Source organism: Cydia splendana, chromosome 16, assembly GCF_910591565.1.
Source record: "Cydia splendana chromosome 16, ilCydSple1.2, whole genome shotgun sequence".
NCBI classification, from domain to species: Eukaryota; Metazoa; Arthropoda; class Insecta; order Lepidoptera; family Tortricidae; genus Cydia; species Cydia splendana.
In genome coordinates, this window is record NC_085975.1 from 3,108,491 (window position 1) to 3,134,720 (window position 26,230).

The window sequence follows — 26,230 nt, forward strand, 5'->3', positions numbered from 1 at the left end:
GGCACTAGTAGCGACATGGCTTGAACGAACTATAATAAACACTAGAGTCTAGCACTTACCTAGGTCCCGGCAGCGTGGCCTCCACCCCGTCGTCCGCGTCGTAGAAGTCATCTTCTCCTTCTGATGACGAGTACGACGTGTCGGGGACTAGTAGCGACATGGCTTGCCCTGCGAAACGCAACTTTGTTAATATGGCGCTCAAATTACAACGGTAAAAACAGCAGCATGTTCCAAACATAACTGTGACTGCGTGTGTGTGTGTGTGTGTGTGTGTGTGTGTGTGTGTGTGTGTGTGTGTGTGTGTGTGTGTGTGTGTGGGTGGTAATAAAGGCGCCGCAGTAACATTGCTTGCTATGCGAAACACTACTCTGTTAGTATGATGATAAAGTTCAAATTACAACAAGAGCAGTGGCGTACATTGTTATAAACAGACCCCTTGGCATGACTTGTGTTGTGGCTTGTATAGAATAGTAATGTATAAATATACATATAGCAGCGATGTCTTCGAAACGCCGATGGCTTTTTGACTTTCCGTGACAATCTGAACTAAACCTTATTTCAATAGGAATAGAGTATCCACTCACTTGTCGCGTCGATGGCTTCCAATGGCAGTGAGTGTGTAGAAGTAGACAGTTCCCGGCATTCGGAGCCCAGCTCCACGTGCGGAGAGACGTCTGATGAACCTGGATGTGGAAACCAATGTATTAAGAGGACTTATCTTAAAAACCGGACAAGTGCGAGCCGGACTCGCCCGCCGAGGGTTCCGTACTGTTTAGTATTTGTTGTTATAGCGGCAACAGAAATACATCATCTGTGAAAATTTCAACTGTAGTAGCTATCACGGTTCATGAGATACAGCCTGGTGACAGACAGACAGACAGACGGACAGTGCAGTCTTAGTAATAGGGCCCCGTTTTTACCCTTTCGGTACAGAACCCTAAAAACAGAAAACGGGTAAATACAAATAATACCGTTGGCAGTGGTATGGGGATCGTGAATGAACTGTAGCGGGCAGCACAGGCGCCCTGATGGACGTGAAGTATAATGGCAAATTTTAGTACTTATTTAGGTCACGAGATGGCAGACCTTGCAACGTGCAAGGAAGCGTGCGTGAATTATAGGGGGCAGCACTAGAGGTGTTAAGCGTTAAATTTTCCATTCTGGTCACAAGATGCTAGGGCCTTCAACGCGCACGGTCCTTAAGATTTAATTGTTAGAGCGTGCTTGGCTCAAGACTGCTTGTAGAGCAACATTTCCCAGTGGATCTGAGAGTTACCAATAATGTGTTCACATCACCTATTCGGAAAAGGTATTTTTCTTTCCCGCTAAGAGGGATCAAAGTGGCACTTTTCTTCCCTACTAGGAGGGATCAAAGTTGTACTTTGCATACTATTTTTTTTTAGTCAAATAATACATATTTTGGAACATAACAATTTCCTCATAGTTGATGTGAAAAGCAGTATGTGTCACACGGTATCAAAATTATTTCGTCTTGGGCGTTAACACTTGAATCCCTCATTACGCTCAGGATTCTACTTTAGAATACCTCATTACGTTCGGAATTCTATTGTAGAATCCATCGCTTCATTCAGGATTCAATGTACGCCCTTGACGGAAATATATCATTTTGATCCCTTGTAACACAAACTACTATTTATGCCCTCTTTTTAAGCGGCCAAGAGTTGGGCCCCAAAAATGGCAGTTTTTGTTGGGTGGGTCGGAGCTCAATGCTAGTACTCTACAACAGTCACTGTTGTTAAGGCATATTCTATTGAGATAAATGTGTTAAGCGTTCGGGAGTGACAGCACGATTCGTAACATTCAGTGGTCGATTATGGGGTTTAGATAATTGTGGGCCAGAATTTGTGTTATAAAATGACCTGACTCACTCACCGAGGCAGCGCAAAACTCAGTGAAGTGGACTTTTGTTTACGTTGGAGGGTCTGCCATCTTGTGGCCTGAATCGGAAACATACGTGCACATGTACATTGTCAAAGCAAGTGCTACCATCTACCGTTCTCGTCGGTAAGTTTCCTTGTGCATAGTAGGTTCTGCCATCTTGTGGGCTACATCGGAAGCATAAACGACATATTTATGTACGCCTCGCGCCAAAAATGTGACGGCTCCTATGCTGTTCCCTATAGTTCATGCACGGGGCCTATTTGTACAGAGAGCCGTATTGAGTTCCAAGAAGCAATGGAAGCACCAGTTACAAACAACGCAACATATGATGCAGTGTTCCCTGTGTCCAACTATGTGCACTACAGAAGACCTCATAAGAGCTACCCCCCGGGGGTTCTTCTTAGTCGGTACACTCTTGCCAGAGTGGTCGTGGTCATCATTGTGAATCTCGATGAGTGATGATCTTGCTAATACGGCGCCATTCGTCGCGGACTGCAGCTTTCCGGGTACATTCGTAAACCGAGCACTTAGTTGCGGCCTTGATCTGGTCTGTCCATCTCATCTATCACGTGGCCTGGTGCCTTCGACCTTTCCCTGCACTACGAGACGCTCTATGGAGTCATTACCACGACGAGAAACATGGCCGAAGAAAGTCAGAATGCGTGACTCCACTGTGGTTGATAGGCGCTGTCTGATGCCGAGTTCTTTTAATATGGAGTCATTTGTACGAAACTCTGTCCACGATACTCCTAGCATCCGTCTCCAGCACCACATCTCCAAACCCCCCCGGGGTTAGAGGTGGCAAAATATTGGCAAAATACAATTTAGTTATGATCCCTTCACACGATAAGAAGAAGACAGGCTGGTGGCCTAGTATCGAGAGTTGCAAACTTGCAAAGTCAGCTGCAGAGAAAAGGTACCACCCCTGCAAAGAAATTTGTATGCAGGGGTGGTACCTTCTCTCGGCAGCGGCTGTACATGAGTTTGCCAGAAAACCTCATCATCATATCATACTGTCCTGGCCGGTTTCGACCACGGTGACTGTTGCACTGATTAATGGGAGCGACGTTCGTGAGTTCGCAGGTGGCTGACATAACCGATTTTAGCAGCAAATAATATGTAACCCAGTATGGTTCCTAAATGATTGTAGTACATAAGGTCCACCGATGTACCTACAGTTAGGAGTGTCGCTGTTTGTATAGGCTCTCATTGTACGGGAAAACAACTTTTCCATAGAACCTTGCGCTGTATGAAGTCTCGGCTAGAACCTTACGCTTTAGGGTGGTATTCTATCCGTCCAATATCTTGGTTCAATGTCATTGCGTCTCACTCTCTCATTAAGAATAATGTGAGACAAAACGCATTGGAGAGGTGGAATACCACCCTTATGACGTCTCGTCACGGAGCGTATTTTAGGCCTTCGGGTTAGAGACAGGAGTGTGATGTTATACCTTGTTTGATATGTGTTTGTGAGGTACTTGTTGGTCCTTGGTAGACACCGTTTACGGGATTTACTGTATTCTGAAAGAAAATAAATGCCATTACAAAGCGAACTTAATACAATAACAGACCAAACAAAATTATGTATCAGTGTATCTCATAGATGGGTGGATCAACTATTACTTGTTATTTTTTGTCTTTAGCCAGAAGAAAATAATAAAATATATATAAAGAGAAAATTACAACAAAAAACCTTTCTAATGGATTATGATGAATTGAATCGTCTTGTTCGCATACCTTTATATGTTTATGTCAATGATATTATATAACAATAGATATATAATATTCATACATAAGGAGCACAAAAAATACTTCCATATTTATTTCTATACCTACAAAGAAATCTGTTATTTTTGCTTTGTTTTCGCATTACATTCATCTCTGTCATAATCGTTGTTAAACATGAGCTTTTTTCTTTCGGTGAGCGGGAGCTCGTTAGCACGTGCACATTTCTCGCTTGCCCAGGTGCGACTAAAGGCAACTTGTACAATTTGTCACAAGATAAGCGCTTCAATTTTGGAACGCCTATAACATATCTTGATTGTTATATACATCATTGGTTTATGTCAATAAGTTTTAATGAAAAGTGGACTAATATACTGTAACAAGCTTATACGTCAGCATCAAAGGGGTCGTTAAGAAATCATGTGATCGTTTAGAGGGGGGGTGGGGGTAAGAAAAATATCACGAATGATCACGATAGGGGAGGGGAGTCAGAGAAGATAACACGTGTAATTTTTTTTTCAAAGCGGGAATCCCAAAAAAAAACAATATTACTCAAAAATTTAATCAGATCAAATAATCAATAAAAAACATTTATCGCACCAACTTTAAAACATTAATAAAAGCTCGCATCGGCGCCATGGCCTTGATTGCTTAGCGTCTAAGGGTAAGGCATCATAATTATCACGTGATATTGTGGCAGTGTGTTAAAATCACCAAATATCACCAAGGGGGAGGGGGGGTCAAATATAGGCCAAATATGATCACATGATTTCTCGACGACCCCAAACTACAGTACCTTAGCTATTTGTAGAAGCACTATGGAATGTTTTATGTTATCCAACATTGCCTGCAAAGAAAAAACATTGAAAATTATAAAAAAAACATAAAATTTGTGTTAAACCAAGCGCGCTGCTGGCGTTCTTGTATTTACGCTTTATAAGCATAACCTATACTTTTATAGTTTTTAAAGTGTAAATAATGTATGTGTTTGGTACTTAGAGCATTTAGTAACTGGAGATGCCTTGGCTGTCATTTTCTGTACAAAACAGTCTGCCGATTTTTGCGGGGGAGGGGAACGTCAAATGTAGGTATGGCTATTTGTACATGATTTGTAGGTAACGTACAAATAGCCGTGTCAGATCAAAACGTCAGTCCAAAGTTTGCACAATTGTGAAAGGTTTCGGCAGACGGGTAAGCTCTTAAAGGCGATTCCGGTTATTAAATGCTCTAAGGTTTGGTAGTAATTGGTATTGATGAGATTCCACCTGTACAATTTCTTTGTCCAATGTGCATTGCGTCTAACTCTCTCATTAAGCAAAATGTGAGACGCAAATACACATTGGACTAAGGTATTGGACGGATGGAATACCACCCATAGTCACAAACGGGAACTAATTACTTTAAACTCAACGTAGATGAACCATTTTCTAAATTATGAAGGTGATGACTTTATTTTTAAATCTGGTACGAATTTTCAAGATACTTCGCTATTAAAAGTGTCAAAATATAATATATAATCTCATCACAGCTTCATGTTAAAGAATATTTACATTAAGTTTACTGTGTATGCTTAGCGATGTGAAGTAAATGGGTTTGGCACTTTGGCTAAAAATTGAGCCCGGTCAATTTGCAACCCTAGGCGTCATGGTATTACTGTAGTGTTTTTCAACCTGAGGTTTATTTTTTTTATTACAAGAGAGGTTAGAGAGGGTTGTTACCGCCAAATTGTTACCATTGGTAACAGCTGGGATTTTTTTCATTAACCTCGTAACACCCAGGGGAATTTTAGTACAGTCAACGTCAAAGATATGTTTACACTTTTGCACCTTGTTCCTTTGTAATAACGCGAAAAATGTAAACATATCTTTGGCGTCGACTGTACTTTAGAATTTAAAACTTTCTTTTATTCCTATAACAGTTCAATTTTGAATTCAATTATACAAGTACCTACACGAAGACTTACGAGAGTGTTCCCATTCGGAAAAGGTTGAAAAACACTGGATATTAGATGTATAGAAAATACGAGGTTACTCACATTGGAATGGTCTAATATAACTTGTCCTTTCGCCTTCTCATGCGGGTCACCCAGCTCTGATACCCTCAGTGTCGTTTTCTGCAAAGAAACAAATTGCACATTCAATTATTATTGAAATGTTGTGTGGCAATTATTAACTACAAACTTGGTTTATACAATTCAGATTTCTTCTGATCTCATTCATAGGTTAAATTAGCAATGTTGAAAAAAGAAAGCTTCTGAGCATTAGGTCCAAACTCGGCCTTCTGGCACAGAATAAATAATAGTACTAGGTACAGAAGACTCACTCTCTAACAAAACGCGTCTGTTACGATGAGGACAGATATGGCCGCTAGGTGGCGACAGCGCCACGCGCGGCTTATGGCTAGCCACCAAAATTGGTGTGGGACGGATGTACTTGTAGCTACCTGTTGCAAAGCGACGAAATCGCGGAGTGAGCCACGCCTGCTTCTGGAGTGAGTAATTAACAACATTGGGAAACATTGCAGACTTTTTAAAATAACATACAGCGCTGAAACAACCCAGGACTTACGAGATTGACGACCGTGGCGCGATACCGAGTGGACCTAGTGTGAGAGAAACAGCTAAAGTGTGCGAGCAGTACCTCCACCAGCTCGATCATGATCTGCAGGTACGCGTCCGCCGCTCAAGGTCGCCGTGCCGCGCGCTCGGCGCTGGAACGATATCGTGTGTAGCGGCTAGTGTGAGAGAGACAGCTATAGTGTGCGAGCAGTACCTCCATCAGCTCGATCATGATCTGCAGGTACGCGTTCGCCTCCGCGATCCGCCGCTCGAGGTCGCCGTGCCGCGCTCGGCGCTGGAACGATATCGTGTGTAGCGGCTAGTGTGAGAGAGACAGCTGTAGTGTGCGAGCAGTACCTCCACCAGCTCGATCATGATCTGCAGGTACGCGTCCGCCTCCGCGATCCGCCGCTCGAGGTCGCCGTGCCGCGCTCGGCGCTGGAACGATATCGTGTGTAGCGGCTAGTGTGAGAGAGACAGCTGTAGTGTGCGAGCAGTACCTCCACCAGCTCGATCATGATCTGCAGGTACGCGTCCGCCTCCGCGATCCGCCGCTCAAGGTCGCCGTGCCGCGCTCGGCTCTGGATCGATATCGTGTGTAGCGTCTAGTGTGAGAGAGACATCTGTAGTGTGCGAGCAGTACCTCCACCAGCTCGATCATGATCTGCAGGTACGCGTCCGCCTCCGCGATCCGCCGCTCAAGGTCGCCGTGCCGCGCTCGGCGCTGGATCGATATCGTGTGTAGCGTCTAGTGTGAGAGAGACATCTGTAGTGTGCGAGCAGTACCTCCACCAGCTCGATCATGATCTGCAGGTACGCGTCCGCCTCCGCGATCCGCCGCTCGAGGTCGCCGTGCCGCGCGCTGGGTGCGGGGACGCTCCGCGACCAGCGCGACCGACGACCGTGGCGGGATATCGTGTCTTCTAGGGCGCGGACCCAGCGCTCGCGTTCTGAGCCGTCTCGGGCCTGGAATTGAAAAGTATTGCGATTATTATTTAAATCGTGCCATTATCAAGACTGAGACCTAAGAAAATTCTCAATAGGTCTGCTACTTTCACAACAAATCTAACCAAATTAAAAATGTTAGTAACTTTTTCTACTACCGTGCCATAATGGATGTGTACTCAGAGGTATCCGAGGGAGGTGTAGAGGAGAGATAGGAGAGGTATATCTTGAGTCCTAAAATATATACCTATCGATCATCACAAATCCTGTTGAGAAGATTAAAGGTGACAGTCCATTTCCAACGACAGCAGCACTACCATTCATTTTACTATGGAAATTGACAATAACACCGACGCGTTCGTACTAGTAGTGCAAGTGCAGCTGCGGTCAGAAATGGAATGTTACCCTAATACTGTTTTGTTGTGAATTTGACACTTGTTCAAAATCAATAAGGCGTAGTCTTATTACAAAGGCATAAGGTCCATGGTGTTGTTAGTACATTACCTGGAAATGAAAAGTCTTGTGATCCACTGTGATGGTGAACGTTGAATCGTCTTCATCGTCTATACCTATGACGGCGGCGCGTAGACGCACGCAGCCTCGCCGAACACCGCGTGTCATCTTCTCTTTAGACTGAAATGAAAGAGATAAAAGATGAGAGAAATTGAGGTTAGCCACATGACCAATGATCACTCCACATTGTACATTCTTTACACTGTTTTTTTTATATTGTTCTAATTTGAATGCCTGTCACAGCAGCAGAAATAGCTAAGTGGGCGCGGTGTCCCTGATCTTAACAACAACGTACTCGTAGGGTGACTGCTATAGTAATTGGCCACTCCATAGTAACTAGCCACTCTACTGGAGACTAGCTTACACTTACTAGCAGAATGTACTAAATATGTAAGCGGCACCGCGATATAATACATCCGGTAGAGACACACTAAAAGAAAACGAACTAAAGGACGTCGAACTCAAAGATGTCCTTCTGTTCTGCAGGAAAACAAGAAGACTTGGGGAGAATAGTGTGGGAATGCCGCCGGGACAGTAACCTGCAGCTCCAACTTCAGGGAACAGGGCTGAATGAACGCGACAAGCGATCGACAGCCCGCCTGCTTCCGGCCGGGCGTCCCTACACTACATCTACATCTACAACTAGCCACTCTTAACAATTAGACTTCTATTAGCTTGTTTTTTTTCTGATTTGTTAAGAGTGGCTTAACTATGGATGGGCAAATAACTATAGTCTCCGAAAATTTACGAAAACTACCTACGTTGTTTTCGTATATTTTGGTCATTTCTTAAAGTAAGATGCTTCTATTGCTGACTTGACGTGTACGTATGTGAAGTGAACCTTGACAGATTTCCATATATTCAAAGACTAGCTTTTGCCCGCGACTTCGTCTGCGTGGAATCAGTAACAGCAGCTAGAGTAAGTATAGCGCCTGGATAAAGTGTAATAGCAATCATATATTTTGAGCATAAGCTTAAGCTTACATCAATTATCAGGCAATTCATTAACTCTCTCAATTTCATCCCTCCCTCATTCATCCCTCTTTAGGGATGACTTCCGACATAAAAACTATCTTAGGTCCTTCCCCGGAACTCAAACTATCTCTATGCCAAATTTAAACTAAATCCGTTCAGCGGCTTAAGCGTGAAGAGGTGACAGACAGACACACTTTCGCATTTATAATATTAAAATAAGTATGGATATATATCTTGTCGTGTCAGTGTAAAAGTTAATGGTCAACCTATCCAATAAGATATCTTGTCGATTTCATCTAATATCCCAAGATTTTTATGAAAACAAATGTGATAACTTGAAAACAATCATGCTGTTCATTTTGCGAACATTAGTCTACTATTTCCAGAAAATGATTGGTTTTTACTGAAACGTTCCCAACAACCTCGAACGTTTCCAGCAACTCGAGGACCATTAATCTTACTCAACGGCCAGAAAAATTGATATTTCCAACCGGATTTCAACGTGAAATTAGTTTTCCTGCCAACCTCAAGCTTACAACTGGATGCTGTTAAGCAATAATGTGTCAATCGACATTAATTTTTCAATAAGATGTCAATAACTCAAAAAATTTACGTACTGACGTAATTTACGTACCATCAGCCGCAAACGTGCATGGTGACTTTATCAAAGAATTCATTCATAATTTCTCCATGCAATTTCGCAGCTCACTGTACAATTCTCAAACTACAAGCAAAGCAAAACTATAAGTTAAAATTTCACAACTCTAAACCGGTAACAAATAACGTCAACGTTCGCGTTTGTGTTATGTCTACTTTTGTGTGGGATTTTGAACAGCGCGCCAAGCGGGACGTTTTGGAAACTCTAAATCCCATATAAAGAATGACAGTTAACGCAAACGCCTCGCTATCGAATGAAATTTACTAGGGGTGTAGTCAACTAATGTATTGACATAATTTAACTTCGATATACTCTGTGTCTGTCTGTGGAAAGAAAAGACTCGTAAAATGTAGGGGACCCTATACATTCTATGACTCTTCTCTTTCCGCACAGACCCTAACTGACAATGACAAGACTGATAAATGCTCCAATGAAACACGATAGAATCACGAGCATTCAAACTGAGCGCTAACTTTGTGCATAGAAGCCAATGCAATACAACTAAGCTGAATGAAATGCGCCAACTTCTCTATTGAGTTTCAAAGGTATTTTGCCGTATACCCCTGACGGAATGGAGGCGGTAGGTATTTGCGTTTAAGGTCAGAGGCTGTTAGAAATGTATATTTATTGTCACACACAAGACAAGAATTTACCCTCGAAATAACCCTTATGGGGCCCACTGATTAACAGTCCGCCGGGCGGTATCGGCCTGTCAGTTAGAACAAAATTTTGACAGTTCCGGACAACTGACAGGCCGATACCGTCCGGCGGACTGTTAATCAGTGGGCCCCTTTAGAACGGATCGACATATGTAGATGCAATTTTGCTGCAAAGGATTAAAGTTCTCAAATGTATAAATAGGTTTAGCTCACAAAAAAGTGCGGTTTTAATTTTTGCGTGATACTTTTAATTATATGTAGGTATATATCGCAAATTTATTGCGATGTTTTTTAATGTAATCATAGTCTGATACCTACTTTGATGATGTTTTTTCGATTAGATAGATTTCAAAACTTTTGCTTCGCCAGATGGTGCTGTTTTCATATTGTCGAAAATATTGACAATTCAAACATCGAATCGAAAATTTGCCAGTGAAATTTGAAATTTGAATCCTATTTCAACGTATTGTCCACCGCGACCCCGCGGTAACCGTATGCGCTCATGAAATTGCAAATTAATAATGCTCAGGAACGCATGCTCGACTTCACGTAATCGTGGCTAGAACTGCATAAATACAGGGCTGTATTAAACTGCCGATCACTTCGTTAATTTAGTCCAACAAATAAAAATAGATCGAATGTTTGCTGGGACTGCATGGGACATGAGTTATCTGCGACCTAGGATGGATGGACGTCTTTCGATACCTCTCGAAAGAGGTATGAGCGGCCGTGCCCGCCTTTCGGCTGCGACGGCTGTGGCGGGTCGCTCCCCACCGCGTGGGGAGGTCAATCGTCATCGATTTGTGGATGATGGTGCTGCTGGTGTGAGCCAGCTCTTCGCTACCGATTGTTTACCCAACCCCACGACCCCTAGCCTGGTGATACCGTTTGTGCGGGTCCAGGTTTGGGGGCCGCGTGGAAGGCGACCGGTAGCTTAGCTGGCGTGTGTGGCGTCTTCGACCAAGATGCGTCGAAATGTCATGTCATTCTCGGCTGTACACACTCGTCGAGAGCCTCTCGCCGAGAGTCTCGGCACCGCTCCGATCCAATCGGAGAAGCGCGAGACGAGACAAGGAACAGCGAGACGAGAAGGTAGCAGCAAGTACACACTCGTTCTCGACCTGTCTCGGGTCTCTCGACGAGTGTGTATAGCCCGCATGAAAAGATACCTAAACAAAAGTTTTCCAAAACTCTCTCCCCACGATCTCTGTAATTACACCTAATATTACGCTTTTAGAAGTTAGTTTGAGGTGTCTTAAAAACCCTGACACTCGCCAAGTCCTCCCGCAATCCTGACAAAGTACCAAAAAATCCTGACATGTCATCACGTCCTAACGTACGGCAACCTTAACATCATCATCATATCAGCCCTTTATCGCCCACTGTTGAGCATAGACCTATCTTTTAGTTTAGTACTCCACTTGTTCCGGTCCTGAGCTAATCTCATCCAGAAGTGACCCGCAATCCGCAATCTTCCGGAAGTCGTCCATCCGACGAGCCAACGGACGCCAGGGGCAACAGTGAACCACTTAGGTGGAGGAGGGTGGACTCAAATCAAAATATTTTAAAAGCGTAATTTCGACTCCTTGTACAGTCTGACCCTTGACCTATGACTCCAACATTGAAATATTAAACAACCAGCCCATATTTCTAGCTACAAGATGCTCCACTAATGATTAAACTCATTAATCAACATCATAACGTATTGCAAAATGAATCGATTTTACGAAGGTTAAATCGATTTTCAGCATCGATCGTAAACGGCCTCGATTACCATAATACACCTAATGAATCTAATGATTGCAAAACGAATCTAAGTCAATTATTGTGATTAAATACTCACTTGAGTGGTTTAATTGATAATTTTAACGGAAATACATTAAGAATGGTTTTAAGTGACGGCACTGATGGCTTAAGGAGTATGTGAATTCGGTCACAAACAATTGAGTTGATTATAAATGATTAATTTAATGTTTAGCTAGTAGGTATAATGCTACTTGTAAAGGTAACTTTTTTATAGTTTTGTATAGTATTTATATAATAATTGATGGGGTGGATCTCTATGTTTTTCGGTACCTGTGTCAATATGTTTCACGTACGTGTCTTGCTATTTCAGTAAGGCTCGGTACACAAAGTACTGAGATTGACTGAAGTAGCATGACATACGAACGTTCCCGAGAAAATACGATGGAAAACAATTCTGCATTACATCTGTATTACTACATTTAGAATTGCAATGTCCAAAGAGGCATCATAAACTGACGTCAGTTTCTTTCCATCTAGCACTGGAGGGCGCTTTAAGCGCGAGGTCTGCCTCATTAGCAAAGCTTTTCACCACTACACGTTGTTTCTAACAGTTATGCAGTGTTGAAATTTGTTGAAAACGGTTGAACATTCTAATGTTATTTCGTTTCAGTTGATATAAGGTAAGAATGGATCATTTTACATCATTACGTAAATTGTAACCTCTTGTATGTGTATGATAAGAATACTGACCGATTTTTTTGTCATTATGCGTATTTCTCGAGGACGATTTCTTCTGCTCTATACTCCACCACCAAGGTCTGAACTACCACATAAAATATGAAAGGTTAATCCTATTTCCAGAATTTACTAATAGCGATAATAGTGCAAAATCGGAGTTATAGATAATTTCTAATATTATTGATAATCAAATAATAAAAAAGGTGGTAACCCCGTTATGTATAAGAACTTTAAACATTTTTATATCACCTATTGGAAAATCGAAATGAAAAATCACCAAAATGTATTCCGTAGAAAATGTTTGAATGTTTTTGTTTTTGACGAATTAAAATATTTTGTCCAGTAAATAAATACAAAAAAAGACGTTGTTTTTTTAAAGCTCTTTTACTTTTCCAAAGCTCGCTTATATGGTACCTGTATTGCCTGAATCGACACTACTATGTTATAACACTTATAACAATATTATTTATAAAACGTCCTGTACACAAAACGAATTCACCATCCACATAATGTACAAGGTCCAAACTCCAAAACATTTGTGCAAAGCAATAGTGCAGTGTGGTCGTGACACAATGGATTATGTCGTGAGAGCGTACGACATAGTGTTCTATGAAAGAGCAGGTAACTACACTAATAAGCAGTTTAATATGCATTGTTTTTTTGAAACTGGGCTGTGGGTCTCACGAGTCCTTTTAGCACCGGCTATCTAGATTAAAAGAATGCGCTGTACATGTGAATTAGTTTGTGCTGTGTGCAATGAACATACATACATCACTGGCTCAGTGACCCAAAAAGGATCTTGGCCTCTGACACAAGAGAGCGCCACTGTGACCTATTCTGCGCCACTTCACGCCAGTTGCGTATTCCGAGGGCGGACAGGTCTTTTTGGGCAAATAGAACGAATACTTTTCGCAAACCAAACTGACGAGCGGTCATATAACTTCCCATTCACACTTGCATAGATGAAGCAAGAGTGAAAGAGGTGGTAATATGATTTCGGTCATCCGTTTGGTTTGCGAGTTTGGAGGCGGATCTGCGGGAACTTCACGTCAACAATTGGCGAGAGGTCGGACAGGAACGAGAAAAGTGGCGCTGTCTTGTGTCGGAGGCCAAGTCTCATTTTGGGTCGCTGAGCCAACGGAGTAAGTAAGTTTGGTTTGCGAATAGTACAAAATATCTATAGAAGTCTGACTGGAGCTCAACAGACCCCATGTAAATTGTGCCGCGAGCGACACAACAGTGTACTGCGCGAAAGCTCGACAACGTCAAATATTAGGTATAATGCCGCGCAAGATTTTTGGCATGATAGAATTAGCTTTTAGCCGATCATAACTTTTAGTGATCTATCACAACTTTTTTTTAAAGAAGGATATTGTTTATTGGGTAATATTCAAAGCAGCGGGCGGGGTATATTAATGAACAAGGGATAACTATTACAATACAATACTCTTTATTGCACACCTCACATACTCGTAGTTTACAATAAATGCTTCCAGACAACCTTTGGGTATTAGTGATACGTGTCAAAATAAGATAAAATTAGTAACAAATTGTTAAATTTGAATGGGCTCCAAGTTGCATGCTTTGTCATTGACAATGAGGAGCCGTACTCGACATACTCGTATAGTTGGTTACTACTCGTATATCATTCGTTTCATACTAAGGCCACACATACTCCTCGCGTTGCCGCGATGTTGCCCGCTCCAGCCACACAGCCACACACTGACCTACTCGCGACGCTCTTTTCCTCCGTCGGTCCTTTGACTCGCGCCAAAAAACCGACAAAATAGGGAGCGGTGGGCACAACGAGGAGCATGACAAGCGGCATGACGTTGACGAGTATAGCGCGGCCACACTCTGTCTACTTCCCTTGGGGGTTGTGCACAAATCACGCGAGATGTTTTCGGCTATTTTTTGACCCGGTCCCCCTTGGTGATATTTGGTGAGGTTTTTGGCTACCCCCCCCCCCCCCCCATAACATAATGTATTTTTTTGAAATTTTTCCATCCAACCGGTCAATGCCACGCGTTCCAAAATGTCGTAAAATAGACTCGCTATTTTGAAGTGCGGAGTGAAGATTTTATGTTTAACGAAACCGAGAAAAAGTATCTACTCATGTGGTTGGTATTTTTTCTTAGTTTCGTTCACTGTAGAAAAATACACGTGAGGTCTCCTTATACCCTTCCCCAACGTGATTTTTTCGTGACCCCCCCACCCCCTATCGAACCTCGCGTGATTTGTGCACAAGCCCTTGCTACAGTGGTATCCAGACGGGCGTCAATCTCCAATTTTAAATTTATGGTGATATTAGAGCCCTCTAAATTGAAAAAATGCCCCAGAACGAAAATACTGGCCTCACAAATTGGTATTCTTGCGTCCGCACCTCATTTTATCAGTAATATCGGTCATTATCGGCGGTTGAATTCGGCGAGCCAAATTGGTATTTGCGTCCGCATCTCCTGATTCGACCGGGCAATTGAATCAGATTGGCGAAAAATTGACTAATCTGGATACGCCTTACTTCCCATGCCACTCGTCGAGTACATACTCGGCCACATGGCCGGGGTATCACACAGAACTACGTAATTGCATCAAATTGAAAAGATAGGGACCCCCGCGGCTGCAGTGGCGTGATGTCGGCATCCTCAAAGAGCAATTGTATAATTAATTCCTGCTGCATTCAGACTATTACCATTTTCGTAATATCGGTACAAATGTCGAGACATTGTTATGAATAAACGGATATTGTTCTGTACAGTCAGCGTCAATTGCTTATGCACTTTAGTACAGAGACAAATGTGTTGTGTGGTACTTGTAATGTACTGTATTTAACTATTTACCTCAGTAAATTATACGATATAATGTATTTCCAACGGTTCGCCAACACAAACATCACTCAGTCCGACCGACTCTGTTCGTAGTCTGACATACGCCCTTATTCATAAAATTTAGCAACCTGGTACAAACCTCTGTGAAATTTGTTCTCTTTATAACAAACACTAATGCCAAAATAACAGATATGGACCATAGTCTAATAAAACATGGTCTTCCATTCCCAGAGTGACACGGGCCTACGTCACAACAACATGGCCGCTATATATAGCGCTATCGCATATTATCATATAGCGCTGTCGCATGATGACGTAAGCCCGTGTCAGTTAGGTGACCTAGAAAAGACGGGAATGGAGTACCAGGCGGAGTATATTATTATACCATGATATGGACATAGGATTATCAATGGCCTGTTAGATTTGACAGACGTTTATGAATATCGCTATAGTGATTCAGGTTGTCTTTGTGGTTGACTTATGCCTTTTGGCGGGGTCGAAGCCGCGAGGCATGCATTTTGCATTTGTTTTTTTCTATTCGTCATTTAAGCCAATTCCAAAAACCCAACTGCACTGCCAACGAAATCCCATGTAAAAATGATGGCGTAGTTGCAGTAAAGTGCAGTAGCTTCTCCTACAGTCAGCAGCAGAAGTTGCTAAGCGGGCGAGGTGTTCAGAATTACCTTGACGCGCTCTTATTCTCTTTACAATAAAGTCGCGTCAACATCATTTTGAACACCTCGCCCGCTTAGCAACTATTGCTGCTGACTGTACATACTACTGGTCGTCAGAAAGTTTCCTGTGAAATTTCCGAGAACATTTTCAACTTATTGGAAACTTTCTGGAACTTGCACATCTACATACAAATCTAATGCTGACTGTACTTTCTTCCATATCATTCTCAGGTCTTACTTTCAAACACTACACGGAACATGTAGGCAGGCTAACATCGCAGGCTGAATATAAACGAGGTAGAAAACGTACTTCATCAACAAACGCTGACCCGCCTTTCTCTGTTTTGCAATGAAACTTAGTCATATTTTAGGTCTAGATTAATCGTCTTACAAAATCTAGGCAACTGCGGTTTCCGGGCTTAAGTCCGTTCACCAGATCAGATGCGCAGAAAATGTAAATCAGAAGATTGACTTACTCGGCAAAATGAAAAAATAGATCATGACCGACGAAAATCACATTTTTTATCTTTCTTCATTAGTTTTTAACTCTATGCCATTTGGGGTTAGTTTATTGAGGATAGTACGAGTATATAGAGAATAGGAGGATAGTTACCAATAGTGTATTGTTTAGTGTTGCGCGTGTAAATAAACTAGGTCGTTTAATGGAAATCTAGACGTGATACCATTTAAAAGGTGGTACAATATACAAGACCGACGAATACGAGTATACCGACTTTGCCCTATATCATCGTGTAAACTTACCCCCTTATTCATAAACTTGCTACAAACCTCAATTAGCTAATAATGTTTGTCCTTATCTGTCATTTTGACTTAAGTATTTGTAAGAAAGGGATAAAACATAATTTATTAAACACGCCCGTAAAGTTTTATGAATAAGGGGGAAACTACCTACTTACAAGTTACAAGCGATTCAGGCCCTATCCGCAGACCTGTTTGAATGACATACGTGACATATCCTTCTTTTAAGCAATGACATTACTATTGACAGTGTAGTGATTTAGTGAATGGCATGAAATGAAGTACTTTGAAACTGGTATACAACGAAGCAACATGCTATTTTCTGTTAGGTACATTTAAAAATTTGAGACAAACGTCTGCGCTATTATATTCTCATGCAAATTCCTTTCACCGTGTGGCAACATCTTCAGAATGTTGTAAACAATTCAATTTTTTAGAGTCCGATCTGAGATAAGAGGCATTAATACGATTACAAATAAGCCATTCTGATTGAATGCGTGAATAATATGAATGATGGCTGCATATTGCCTTAGATAATGCAATTTGGAGTTTTTGTGCAATATGTAAACGAATTGTTTCCTATCAAATGTTATTATGCTTTATGGTTTAATTTTTTATTGTTTATTTTCAGTGCCGTGTCAGAATCAGAAGAAAATAATTAGGTATTTAGATCTGCGGGATTTCAAAAAACGTCAATTAAAAACGATCGTTTATTTTTGACGAGGACCCTAAGACATCAGTCCGATAACAAAAATAATAGTTTACCTTACTCTTCATTATTTCTCGCCAAATTCAAAAATTTACCAAGAACTTTTCTAACCCTATTTAAATCCTTTCGTAACTTGCACACAAATACGTAACAATTAAATCAGATCGCTTCTGCAATCATTTCTCAAATGAACGTGATCTTTTCGAAACTCATTCAAAACTGATGGCTCGCGTCAATCCGTCAGTAATATCAGTATCATGTCAGGTCATCAAGCTTCGCTCTTCTATTGTTTACGATATTACGATCATCATTTGTTTCTTGACCATTAAAATGTAAAAGCTGTTACGATATTTTAGATTGCAGAGATGTATAGAGATTAATATTTTAGATTTGAAAGAAAAATATCAAGTCAACAACGTAAAGATGCATTTGCTCCCCACACAACAAGTGTTTATTCGAAAGTCTTCCCTCTTTCATTTTCAGTACCTACACTACATCATACTATTATAATTATACTTCAAGCCAAATCGCTGGGCCAATATTACAGGGGTCTATCTTACATTTTCAAGATACATAGTTGAAATTCGACTTAATTGCACTATGACAATGTTCAAATATCAGCTCGATAAAAGTGAAACATAGAACCCTGAAATATTGGGTCAGCGAAATATTGCCTGGCTTGTTCTACTGACAGTTCGTCAGTGACAAATGACTGTCGCCATCTTGTTGGTTTATAACAGACAAAATATATGTAAGTGTGCATTCTTGTATTGTTATATTGCTATTTATGTATATTTGTAGTAATGTGTACCTATTCAAAACTTGCATATCATTAATTTTAGTGATTGTACACTTTTGCTTTTGTTTGTCGTTCATCGTTACTTCTGTCCTACTCATTTCCTCAAAGAAGAACAGATCCCATACAGGGACAAGTACTCTGTTTCTCGTGTTTTTATTTCTATGTACAATAAAGTATATATGTACATACATATTTTAATACACCAAAATTCTCTTCTCAGATCCCCGCGTCCTAGACTGGCCGCTCATGGGCTCACCATGGCCCCTCTTCTTCATCATAACCACGTATCTGGCAGTCATCAAGATTATATTGCCGGCCTATATGAAGAATAGGCCACCCTATGAACTGCGAAGCGTCATGAAGTGGTATAACGTGGTGCAAATTATCGCTAACGCCGTTGTTACTTGGGGGGTAAGCATTTATTCTCTATTATTACTTGGCTATCAAGATTATATCAGCGGCCTACATTTAAAAACCGACCGCCTTACGATTTGCTTCTTCTTTCCGTGCCTCTTCCCATTATTTGGGGTCGGCCCTCCTCGTTCTCAAGCGCCAGGTCGGGCGATCCTGGGTTGTCTCTTTGTTCAACTGGGTCTGTTTCAAATCCATTGTGGTGGACCACCACGTAGCAGGCGGGCGACCTCTGCCTCTCTTTATTATTCGGTAATGCAAGGGCTTTCCTCACGACATGGTCTTCGTCGCGTCTCATGATATGCCCGTACCATCTTACGATTACCGCCTTACGATTTGCGATGTATAATAATGTGGTAGGTACGATGTGATCCAAATTATCGGTAGGTAACGCTGTCGTTACTTAAAGTATTCCCTCTTTGACATCATATGCTAGCCGTCATCAGAATTCACCCTCACCACTTTCTTACAGTCTAACTTTACCTGGCCAAATGAATTCAAAAACGAATAACTGCCTGAGGCTGTAATTTTGAAAGCGGTTTTGAAGGTACCTATGCGATTCCATTAAATAAAAGATGGTAGGTATCAGTGGCGGCGCGTCAAACATATCCATAGGCAAGCCGGGGCTAATTTGGCTTAGGTACATATTTCCTTTACAACTCTGCTCACACGTCCAAAAACAGGCAAGCCGGTGGGAATCGGCTTTTATGGACGCGCCGCCACTGGTAGGTATGGGTGGCGTCTTGTGAGTTTAAGCATTATAAAATGTCTACAATCAAATAACAGGCCTGGAGTTCTAAGGGTTCATATAGATACTACAGTAACCGCTTTTTATCATGCGAGCCGTAATTATGTTTGCCATAAACTATAAAATAAGTAATGGAGAATGAGAATAATGATTTATTTTCATTGTCAAATAATTAAAAAGCTTATTTCCAATTTTATCGTCAAAATCAGTGCCTTATTGACAATTTGCGTCCCACAGAGTCGTAAAGTCGGCGGCATAATCTCATATTCCAGTCGCTCGGGCCGATCCGCTGCTAAAATATATCAGAATATATTGCATATCGACAAGTTTCACACAAGACGGCTGGTATGTAATGTAAAATAACCTATCCCGTATGAAGTTTATATGACGAATACCTGTGCACCATATTTTTAATGTCAGACATCTAGAGGAAAAGCCATTAGGCACACAGGTACCTACAGTTGGATACATAGTATAAAAAATATGCGTACAGTTTTTCAATTGCTCAAATTGAATTTTCATAAGCATAATAAAAAAAAAAACAACGGGTTGCACTCCGGGAGTGCCGGCAGAAGTGAAAACTCAACGACATTGTAACTCAAAATATTAATAACAGGGCAATATTGTGCAAAATGTCTGCAGCACTATGTACAGTTGAGGTTAACGCCATCTATCGTTGTATCGTCGCATTACTTGAAACACTTAAGCACATCACTGTTCGGGGCGAACTACTAGTATTAATACCAGTTTGAGGGAAACTCACTAGATGGCATTTAAATCAAAAAACAATGACATTGTCCGTCACACATAACATAAGTCACGCAAGCGCCCTGCGCCGCCTATATGAAACAGCAGGCTCAGGCATACATTTTCGCCGTGCGGTAGAAAGAGAGGAGAGACGCCTTACGCGTTACGCCTTACGCTGTCTCGAGTTTATCCTTTTTGCCCCACCTCAAAAAGTGCACAGCGCCGCTAAAGAAGTTTTCACTTCAAAAACTCAAGTAGTTTTACAGTGACACCTAATTATCTCTGGATTTACCAAAAGTAATCGACGTATAACCTCCTCACTTCTTCACGACTTAATGGCACAATTGAAAACAAAATAAAAACAACGGGTTGCACTTCGGGAGTGCCGGCTGAAGTGAAAACTCAATGACACTGTAACAGTTTTTCGATAAGTACGGTTACCATCAGTTTGTCACTGACATAAACGCCGTCGAGAACGTAATTTACTTTCTATACATCTCGCTCGCACTCGCATATTAGTGCAAACGGGATGTATAGAAAGTAAATTACGTTCTCGACGGCGTTTATGTCAGTGACAAACTGATGGTAACCGTACAGGTCACGTGTCCGTCTTACGAAGCGTCTTACGTCTTACGCTGTCGCGAGGTTAACATTTTTTCACCATCACGAAATCTAACGTCTTACGAATCTTACGTCTTACGGACACGTGTCCTGTCGCGAGTTTAACATTTTTTCCCCAACCCAAAAAGTGCACAGCGCCGCTAAAGAAGTTTTCACTTCAAAAACTTAGTTTTGTCAAGAAATTAATACCTAACTCTTTACACTTCCATGTGGGATAACCCCGTTCCTCGTTTAAGGACGGTTTGATAAAAATTACTAGATTAAGACGAGAATATACTCATAAGAAGCTTAACTAGCTATAACGAGTGCGTACTTTGTGGTTCACTTTAGCAACATGCATAATGATGGATTCTACGAAGAAGCGCTTGTAAACTATCAGTCGTATTAGCCCAATGACAGCAGTAATGTACAACGTACAATAATCATCATCAATCACGCCACGCATTTACCTAACTCACATCGATTTATATTACCACCAACAAAAAATGTCTACGGCATGAGAACCAACTATTATTTGCTTCCAAAAATATTAAACACCCTTCCGAAACATTTACAAGATTTATACCTAACCAATCCTGAATCAACTAAAGATGTAAAAAAATACCTGTTATCATCTAGTAATTATGAATATATTTTATAAAACGTAACTTTAATGTAACATGTGTACAATTTCATAACATACCTATGTAGTGCATTTAGTCCGAACTCTAGCTGTAAACAAGCCATTTTTGGCTTAGCAGTTAAGAAACATGAAACTCTGCGATTCATTTAATTGTTTAGAACTTTAATAAATGAAAAAAAAAAAAAAAAAAAAAAATTCAGGTACTAGTGTAATGGCGTGTTACGAGACTCTTTTTCAATCTTAGATGTCTATGGATGTGGACAGGAAAAATAACTTTATCACATAGTATAAGGTCGTGATTGAAATGGTAGGAACAGTAAGATTCGGTATCCTCGAGAAATGCATGTCGAATAAACGACTCTTAGTTTTGATAATTGAAGCCATTGACGTATACTCAGGACTGGTCTTACGAGCATGTGATGCGAACTCATTAACCAATCGCGTTGTGGCGGTGTCACACTCACACCGCTGTACTGGCCCCACGGCCCCAGTCATGCCCCATTATTATTGCCCGTAAGGCCAGTCCTGACGAGATATGGTCAATGGTAGGAACAGTAACATTCGGTATCCTCGAGAAATACATATCGAATAAACGGTTCTTAGTTTTGATAATTGAAGCCATTGACGTATACTCAGGACTGGTCTTACGAGCATGTGATGCGAACTCATCAACCAATCGCGTTGTAGCGGTGTCACACACCGCTGTACTGGCCCCAGTCATACCCCATTCTTACTGCCCGTAAGGCCAGTCCTGAGATATGGTCAATGGTAGGAACAGTAAGATTCGGTATCCTCGAGAAATACATATCGAATAAACGATTCTAAGTTTTGATAATTGAAGCAAAAGAGGTCTGAATGATGTATGAGGTATGATGTCGATCGAAAACCGGACAAGTTCGAATCGGACCCGCCCACCGAGGTTTTCGTACTTTTTAGTATTTGTTGTTATAGCGGCAACAGAACATAACTATCACGGTTCGTGAGATACAGCCTGGTGACAGACAAACGGACAGACGGATAGTAGAGTCTTAGTAATAGGGTCCCGTTTTACACTTTGGATACGGAAGTACGGAACCCTAAAAATGAGCAATATAAGGTACTAAAACGTCTATCCATGATATACATTACCAGTGACCCCCGCTAACCCGCGATACTATTATCTATATCATGTCATAATAGTTGAGTGTGCTCAGAGCATAAAAAGGTCAACCACGGCGTTGCATGAACAAGAGATTTCCTTCGGTAGGATTGGTCCTTAGGACCCAAGGATGGATTTAAGAAGTGGAGCCACCCAGATTTTTGATGCAGGTGGGGGGTGGGGGGGTTTTAAGCGTCGGCGACGTCTGATGTTAATAATTGTTTAAGTTAAGGTTCTATGTCAAGTTTAGTATCATTTTCAAGTAAATCTAAGATGTAGACATAGATTTCATCTAAATTCAGCCGTTATTGATTTCCCATACAATCTTACCCCTTCCTTTTCACTTTTAAGATATTTTTTTGAATAAAAACTATCCTATGTTCTTCCCCGGGACTCAAAATATCTCTATACCATGAATCTAGTATTAAACTGGATTGGGCATGAGTGGTGGGGATAACTGACAGAACGGGATAGTCTTTCGTATCTTTCAGTAGGAGTAGCAGAGAAAGCGCTAGTATTGTTTGTCCTTATCACAGTCTCACATATTTTTTGTTCCCCACCATTTTTTTTGTATGGATAATGGTGGGCAACAAATAAATTTGACCAATCACAGTGTCGCATTTGCGTATGTTTTGTCCCTCACGGAGGCACGCGTATACCACTTCTATACGATCCTACCTTCTATGCTCTATACCAAATTTTATCTAAATTGGTTCAGCGGTTATTGAATCACCATACAAATTTCCACCTCCCTTTTCACACCCTTAAAGGATGATTTTTGGGATTTAAAGTAGGCTATGTTATTCCCTGAAACTCGAACTATCTCTGTACCAAATTTTAACTAAATTGGTTTAGCGGTTTAAGCGTGAAGAGGAATTAAAAACGCCGCCGCGCAACGCCGTATTTTAGGCCCAGCACCATCCGCTATAAAAGCATGCAAGTAAAACAAGACCTATTATATCACCCAGGAACGAGCCTCGGAAAGATAATAGACCATCAACTATACTGAATTGCTTATAGGTAGTCCTTATTTCATCGAATTAAGGTTCAGGAATGGTCAATTTACTGTGTCAATTATAATAGACATATTAGGCACGGCTATTAGGTACTCTAAACGTCTGTTAACTGTGAAGTGCATGTCAGATCTTCGATTTGAATGTTTTCATCACACTCGCTCAGTAAATGTGGAATTGCACGCAGGTTTAGCGGGAGTTATAGAAAAAGCGTTCTCCCTAGGGAGTTATGAAGTTTCTAGTGCCATAATTAACAGTTTTTTGTCTTTATACTTAAATTTTGTATTGCAAGTGTGATGAAAAACATTGTGTGTAACTCGGGGCGTAATAATATTGCAATCTCGAGTCTATAAATCGCTCCGGCAAGCCGTCGCGATTTAACTTACTCTCGTTTGCAATATTCAACTTACGCCCCATGTTGCACAATGTACTATAACACATTCAGCGCCAAGAACCCGACTGTCGGGTACACTGTCCATAGCGACTACGCGCTCCATACGACAAAGACGTGGCTACGCGCTACGAGCGTAACCTGTAGCACTTAGGAGCAATGAATGTGTTAATAGAGTGTATGTATATTGCAGCGTAGACTATTCTTGTCCCGTGAGACAGAAATAACAGGTTGAAATGTCAAATGTAAAACTATTAATGCAACAATACCAGTATATTCATTGTATGTGTTGAATCGATTAAAGTCAATCGAATCCAAATTTAAATTTCAAAATGATTTAATATAGAAAAACTTAAGAACCTAAAATTAGCCTAAAACCCGGCAAATTTAATTAATTCATTAAAATAGACATTTTATTTGATTATAATTTAGCTTGTTCATACATATTGGCTGGCCCATTTTCTATGGGAGGGTAATTTTTTTTTTTGCGATTTCGGGGTTGGTCCTATAGTAAAGGCCTGGCCAAACAGCCGGCGCGACGCAGCGCCGCGTCCGCGCCGCGATGCCTGTTCAAACAGGGCGCGCGCGGATCGCGCCGGCCTCACGCTCTCAACACGCCCTCATCGCGCGCGCGAACGAGTCCGGCCCCGCGGGAACGCGGCGCACCGCTCGCTGCCTAACGTCCGATCCGACTGATGTGACCTTGCGCGACGCGGCGGGCCGCCGCGTCCGCGCGGCGCAGCGCTGCGCAGTTGCGCACGCGCCGCGTGGACGCAAGGGGCCGCGCGGCGCGGGGCGCGACAGAAGCGGGGCGTGATACCGGCGGGCAGTGTTGCCAACTTGGCATAAATGATGCCAGATCTGGCATATTTTCAGTCGCTTTGGCACCAAAATTTTCCATTTAGCATCTGGCATATTTTTTTGCATAATTTAGTCTAAACAAAATTTGCACCAACTTGGCAGCAACAATATGCGCCATCGCCTTATGTGGTTCATATTATCATATGAATTTAGACTTTTGTACGCGGATGGACGTCGACGGACTATATAGTATATGTATAATTTTTTTTAATGGCAAATAAATTCAGTTAAATTGACCTCTGATTTTTTTGTGGATTGACATATTTGAGTTCCGTTTTGCAGATTTGATAAGACAATTGTATCAGGTTGGGCGAAAATTATCCTATCTGCACTGGCCTTCACTGATCTTGTAGGTACTTACATAAATTTAGCCAAATCTCTGTTTTGCTATTCAGCTGGGATGGGACAGCAGTCGGCATTTTAGTCCTAGCAAAGGTACGTACGGTGTTTTATACTGAATATTTTTAGACACCATATTATTTAAATGTCTATTTTCAAGTGACATTTTAGCATTTTTTTTAGCATAAATCAAAAATCTTTGGCATAATTTTGGCATAATCTAGACATTAGTTCAGCATTTTTTCAAAATACGAGTTGGCAACACTGCCGGCGGGACGCAGTCTGTTTGACGTCGGTAACCTGTTAGCATGTGCGCTGCGTCGCGCCGGCTGTTTGGCCAGGCCTTAAAAGTTGCTCAGTATAACCCCAAAACCTCCCTGCATGGCAACGGGAATGCACTTATTGTTTGGCCACCGTATAAACGCGACTGTACTCGTTACTACCGCCGACAACGCGCATAATCCAACACTGCAATATCAGTGAATTATACTTCACTCCTGGGAATTAAACAAATCTTGTAGGTGTATTCCTATTTTTGGCACTGTTCCATTAAGCCTATTCAGCTTAACAACGAATAATCACATGTTAACTTTCCCGATATCGGATAACCGAAAGTCCACTGCCGCAATATAGGTACAGTCGCCCACACTGTTAACTGTACATCGGTGGACCTTATGCCTTTTGTAATAAGGTCCACTGATGTATAGTCAGGAGTGTTGCTGTGTGTACCTCATTTTCATATTCACCGTGAAATATGAAATATGTAGCACTTTGAAAGCATACATATAGCCTCATTAAATATTTACGGTCAGTGTGCAAGCCTCTTAGCGCCCACGTCACCTCTGTGCGTATGAGGGTTGCGCTTTTGTCGTGTTATCGTGGCTGTCAGGTTCTAAGTCACCCCACACTAGCGTCTCCCAAGCGTCCGCGTCTAGCCAACTTTATGGCTGCTGCTCGACGCCACGTTGGCGCAATTGCTCAGCGACGCCATTTTCCATAGACTGACTAGACGCCGCCGGTCAAAAGACGCTAATGTGGGGTCTCCTAAAGTGCGAGTGTGACGCATAACGCAATATACAAACGCGCAACCATCATATCGCTACAGAAGAGCATCTTTAAACAAGACACGCGACACGTTCATCTCTAGTTAAG

The 26,230-nt window shown here is 41.6% G+C and overlaps 2 protein-coding genes across 2 annotated transcripts in view; one reads left to right on the forward strand and one right to left on the reverse strand.

Moving 5' to 3' along the window:
• Nucleotides 1–40: 40 nt before the first annotated feature.
• The window catches only part of LOC134798110 (oxysterol-binding protein-related protein 9-like), a 69,221-nt gene continuing 43,031 nt past the window's right edge, over nucleotides 41–26,230 (reverse strand). The window contains exons 2-8 of the mRNA XM_063770450.1: nucleotides 7,634–7,762; nucleotides 6,971–7,150; nucleotides 5,663–5,740; nucleotides 4,424–4,474; nucleotides 3,354–3,423; nucleotides 585–683; nucleotides 41–168 (exon numbers count right to left, since the gene is read on the reverse strand). Coding sequence (XP_063626520.1) covers nucleotides 56–168; nucleotides 585–683; nucleotides 3,354–3,423; nucleotides 4,424–4,474; nucleotides 5,663–5,740; nucleotides 6,971–7,150; nucleotides 7,634–7,762 — 720 coding nt within the window. The 3' untranslated portion in view covers nucleotides 41–55. The remainder of the gene's footprint in view (nucleotides 169–584; nucleotides 684–3,353; nucleotides 3,424–4,423; nucleotides 4,475–5,662; nucleotides 5,741–6,970; nucleotides 7,151–7,633; nucleotides 7,763–26,230) is intronic.
• The window catches only part of LOC134797976 (very long chain fatty acid elongase 7-like), a 55,040-nt gene continuing 41,724 nt past the window's right edge, over nucleotides 12,915–26,230 (forward strand). The window contains exons 1-2 of the mRNA XM_063770312.1: nucleotides 12,915–13,039; nucleotides 18,408–18,598. Coding sequence (XP_063626382.1) covers nucleotides 12,928–13,039; nucleotides 18,408–18,598 — 303 coding nt within the window. The 5' untranslated portion in view covers nucleotides 12,915–12,927. The remainder of the gene's footprint in view (nucleotides 13,040–18,407; nucleotides 18,599–26,230) is intronic.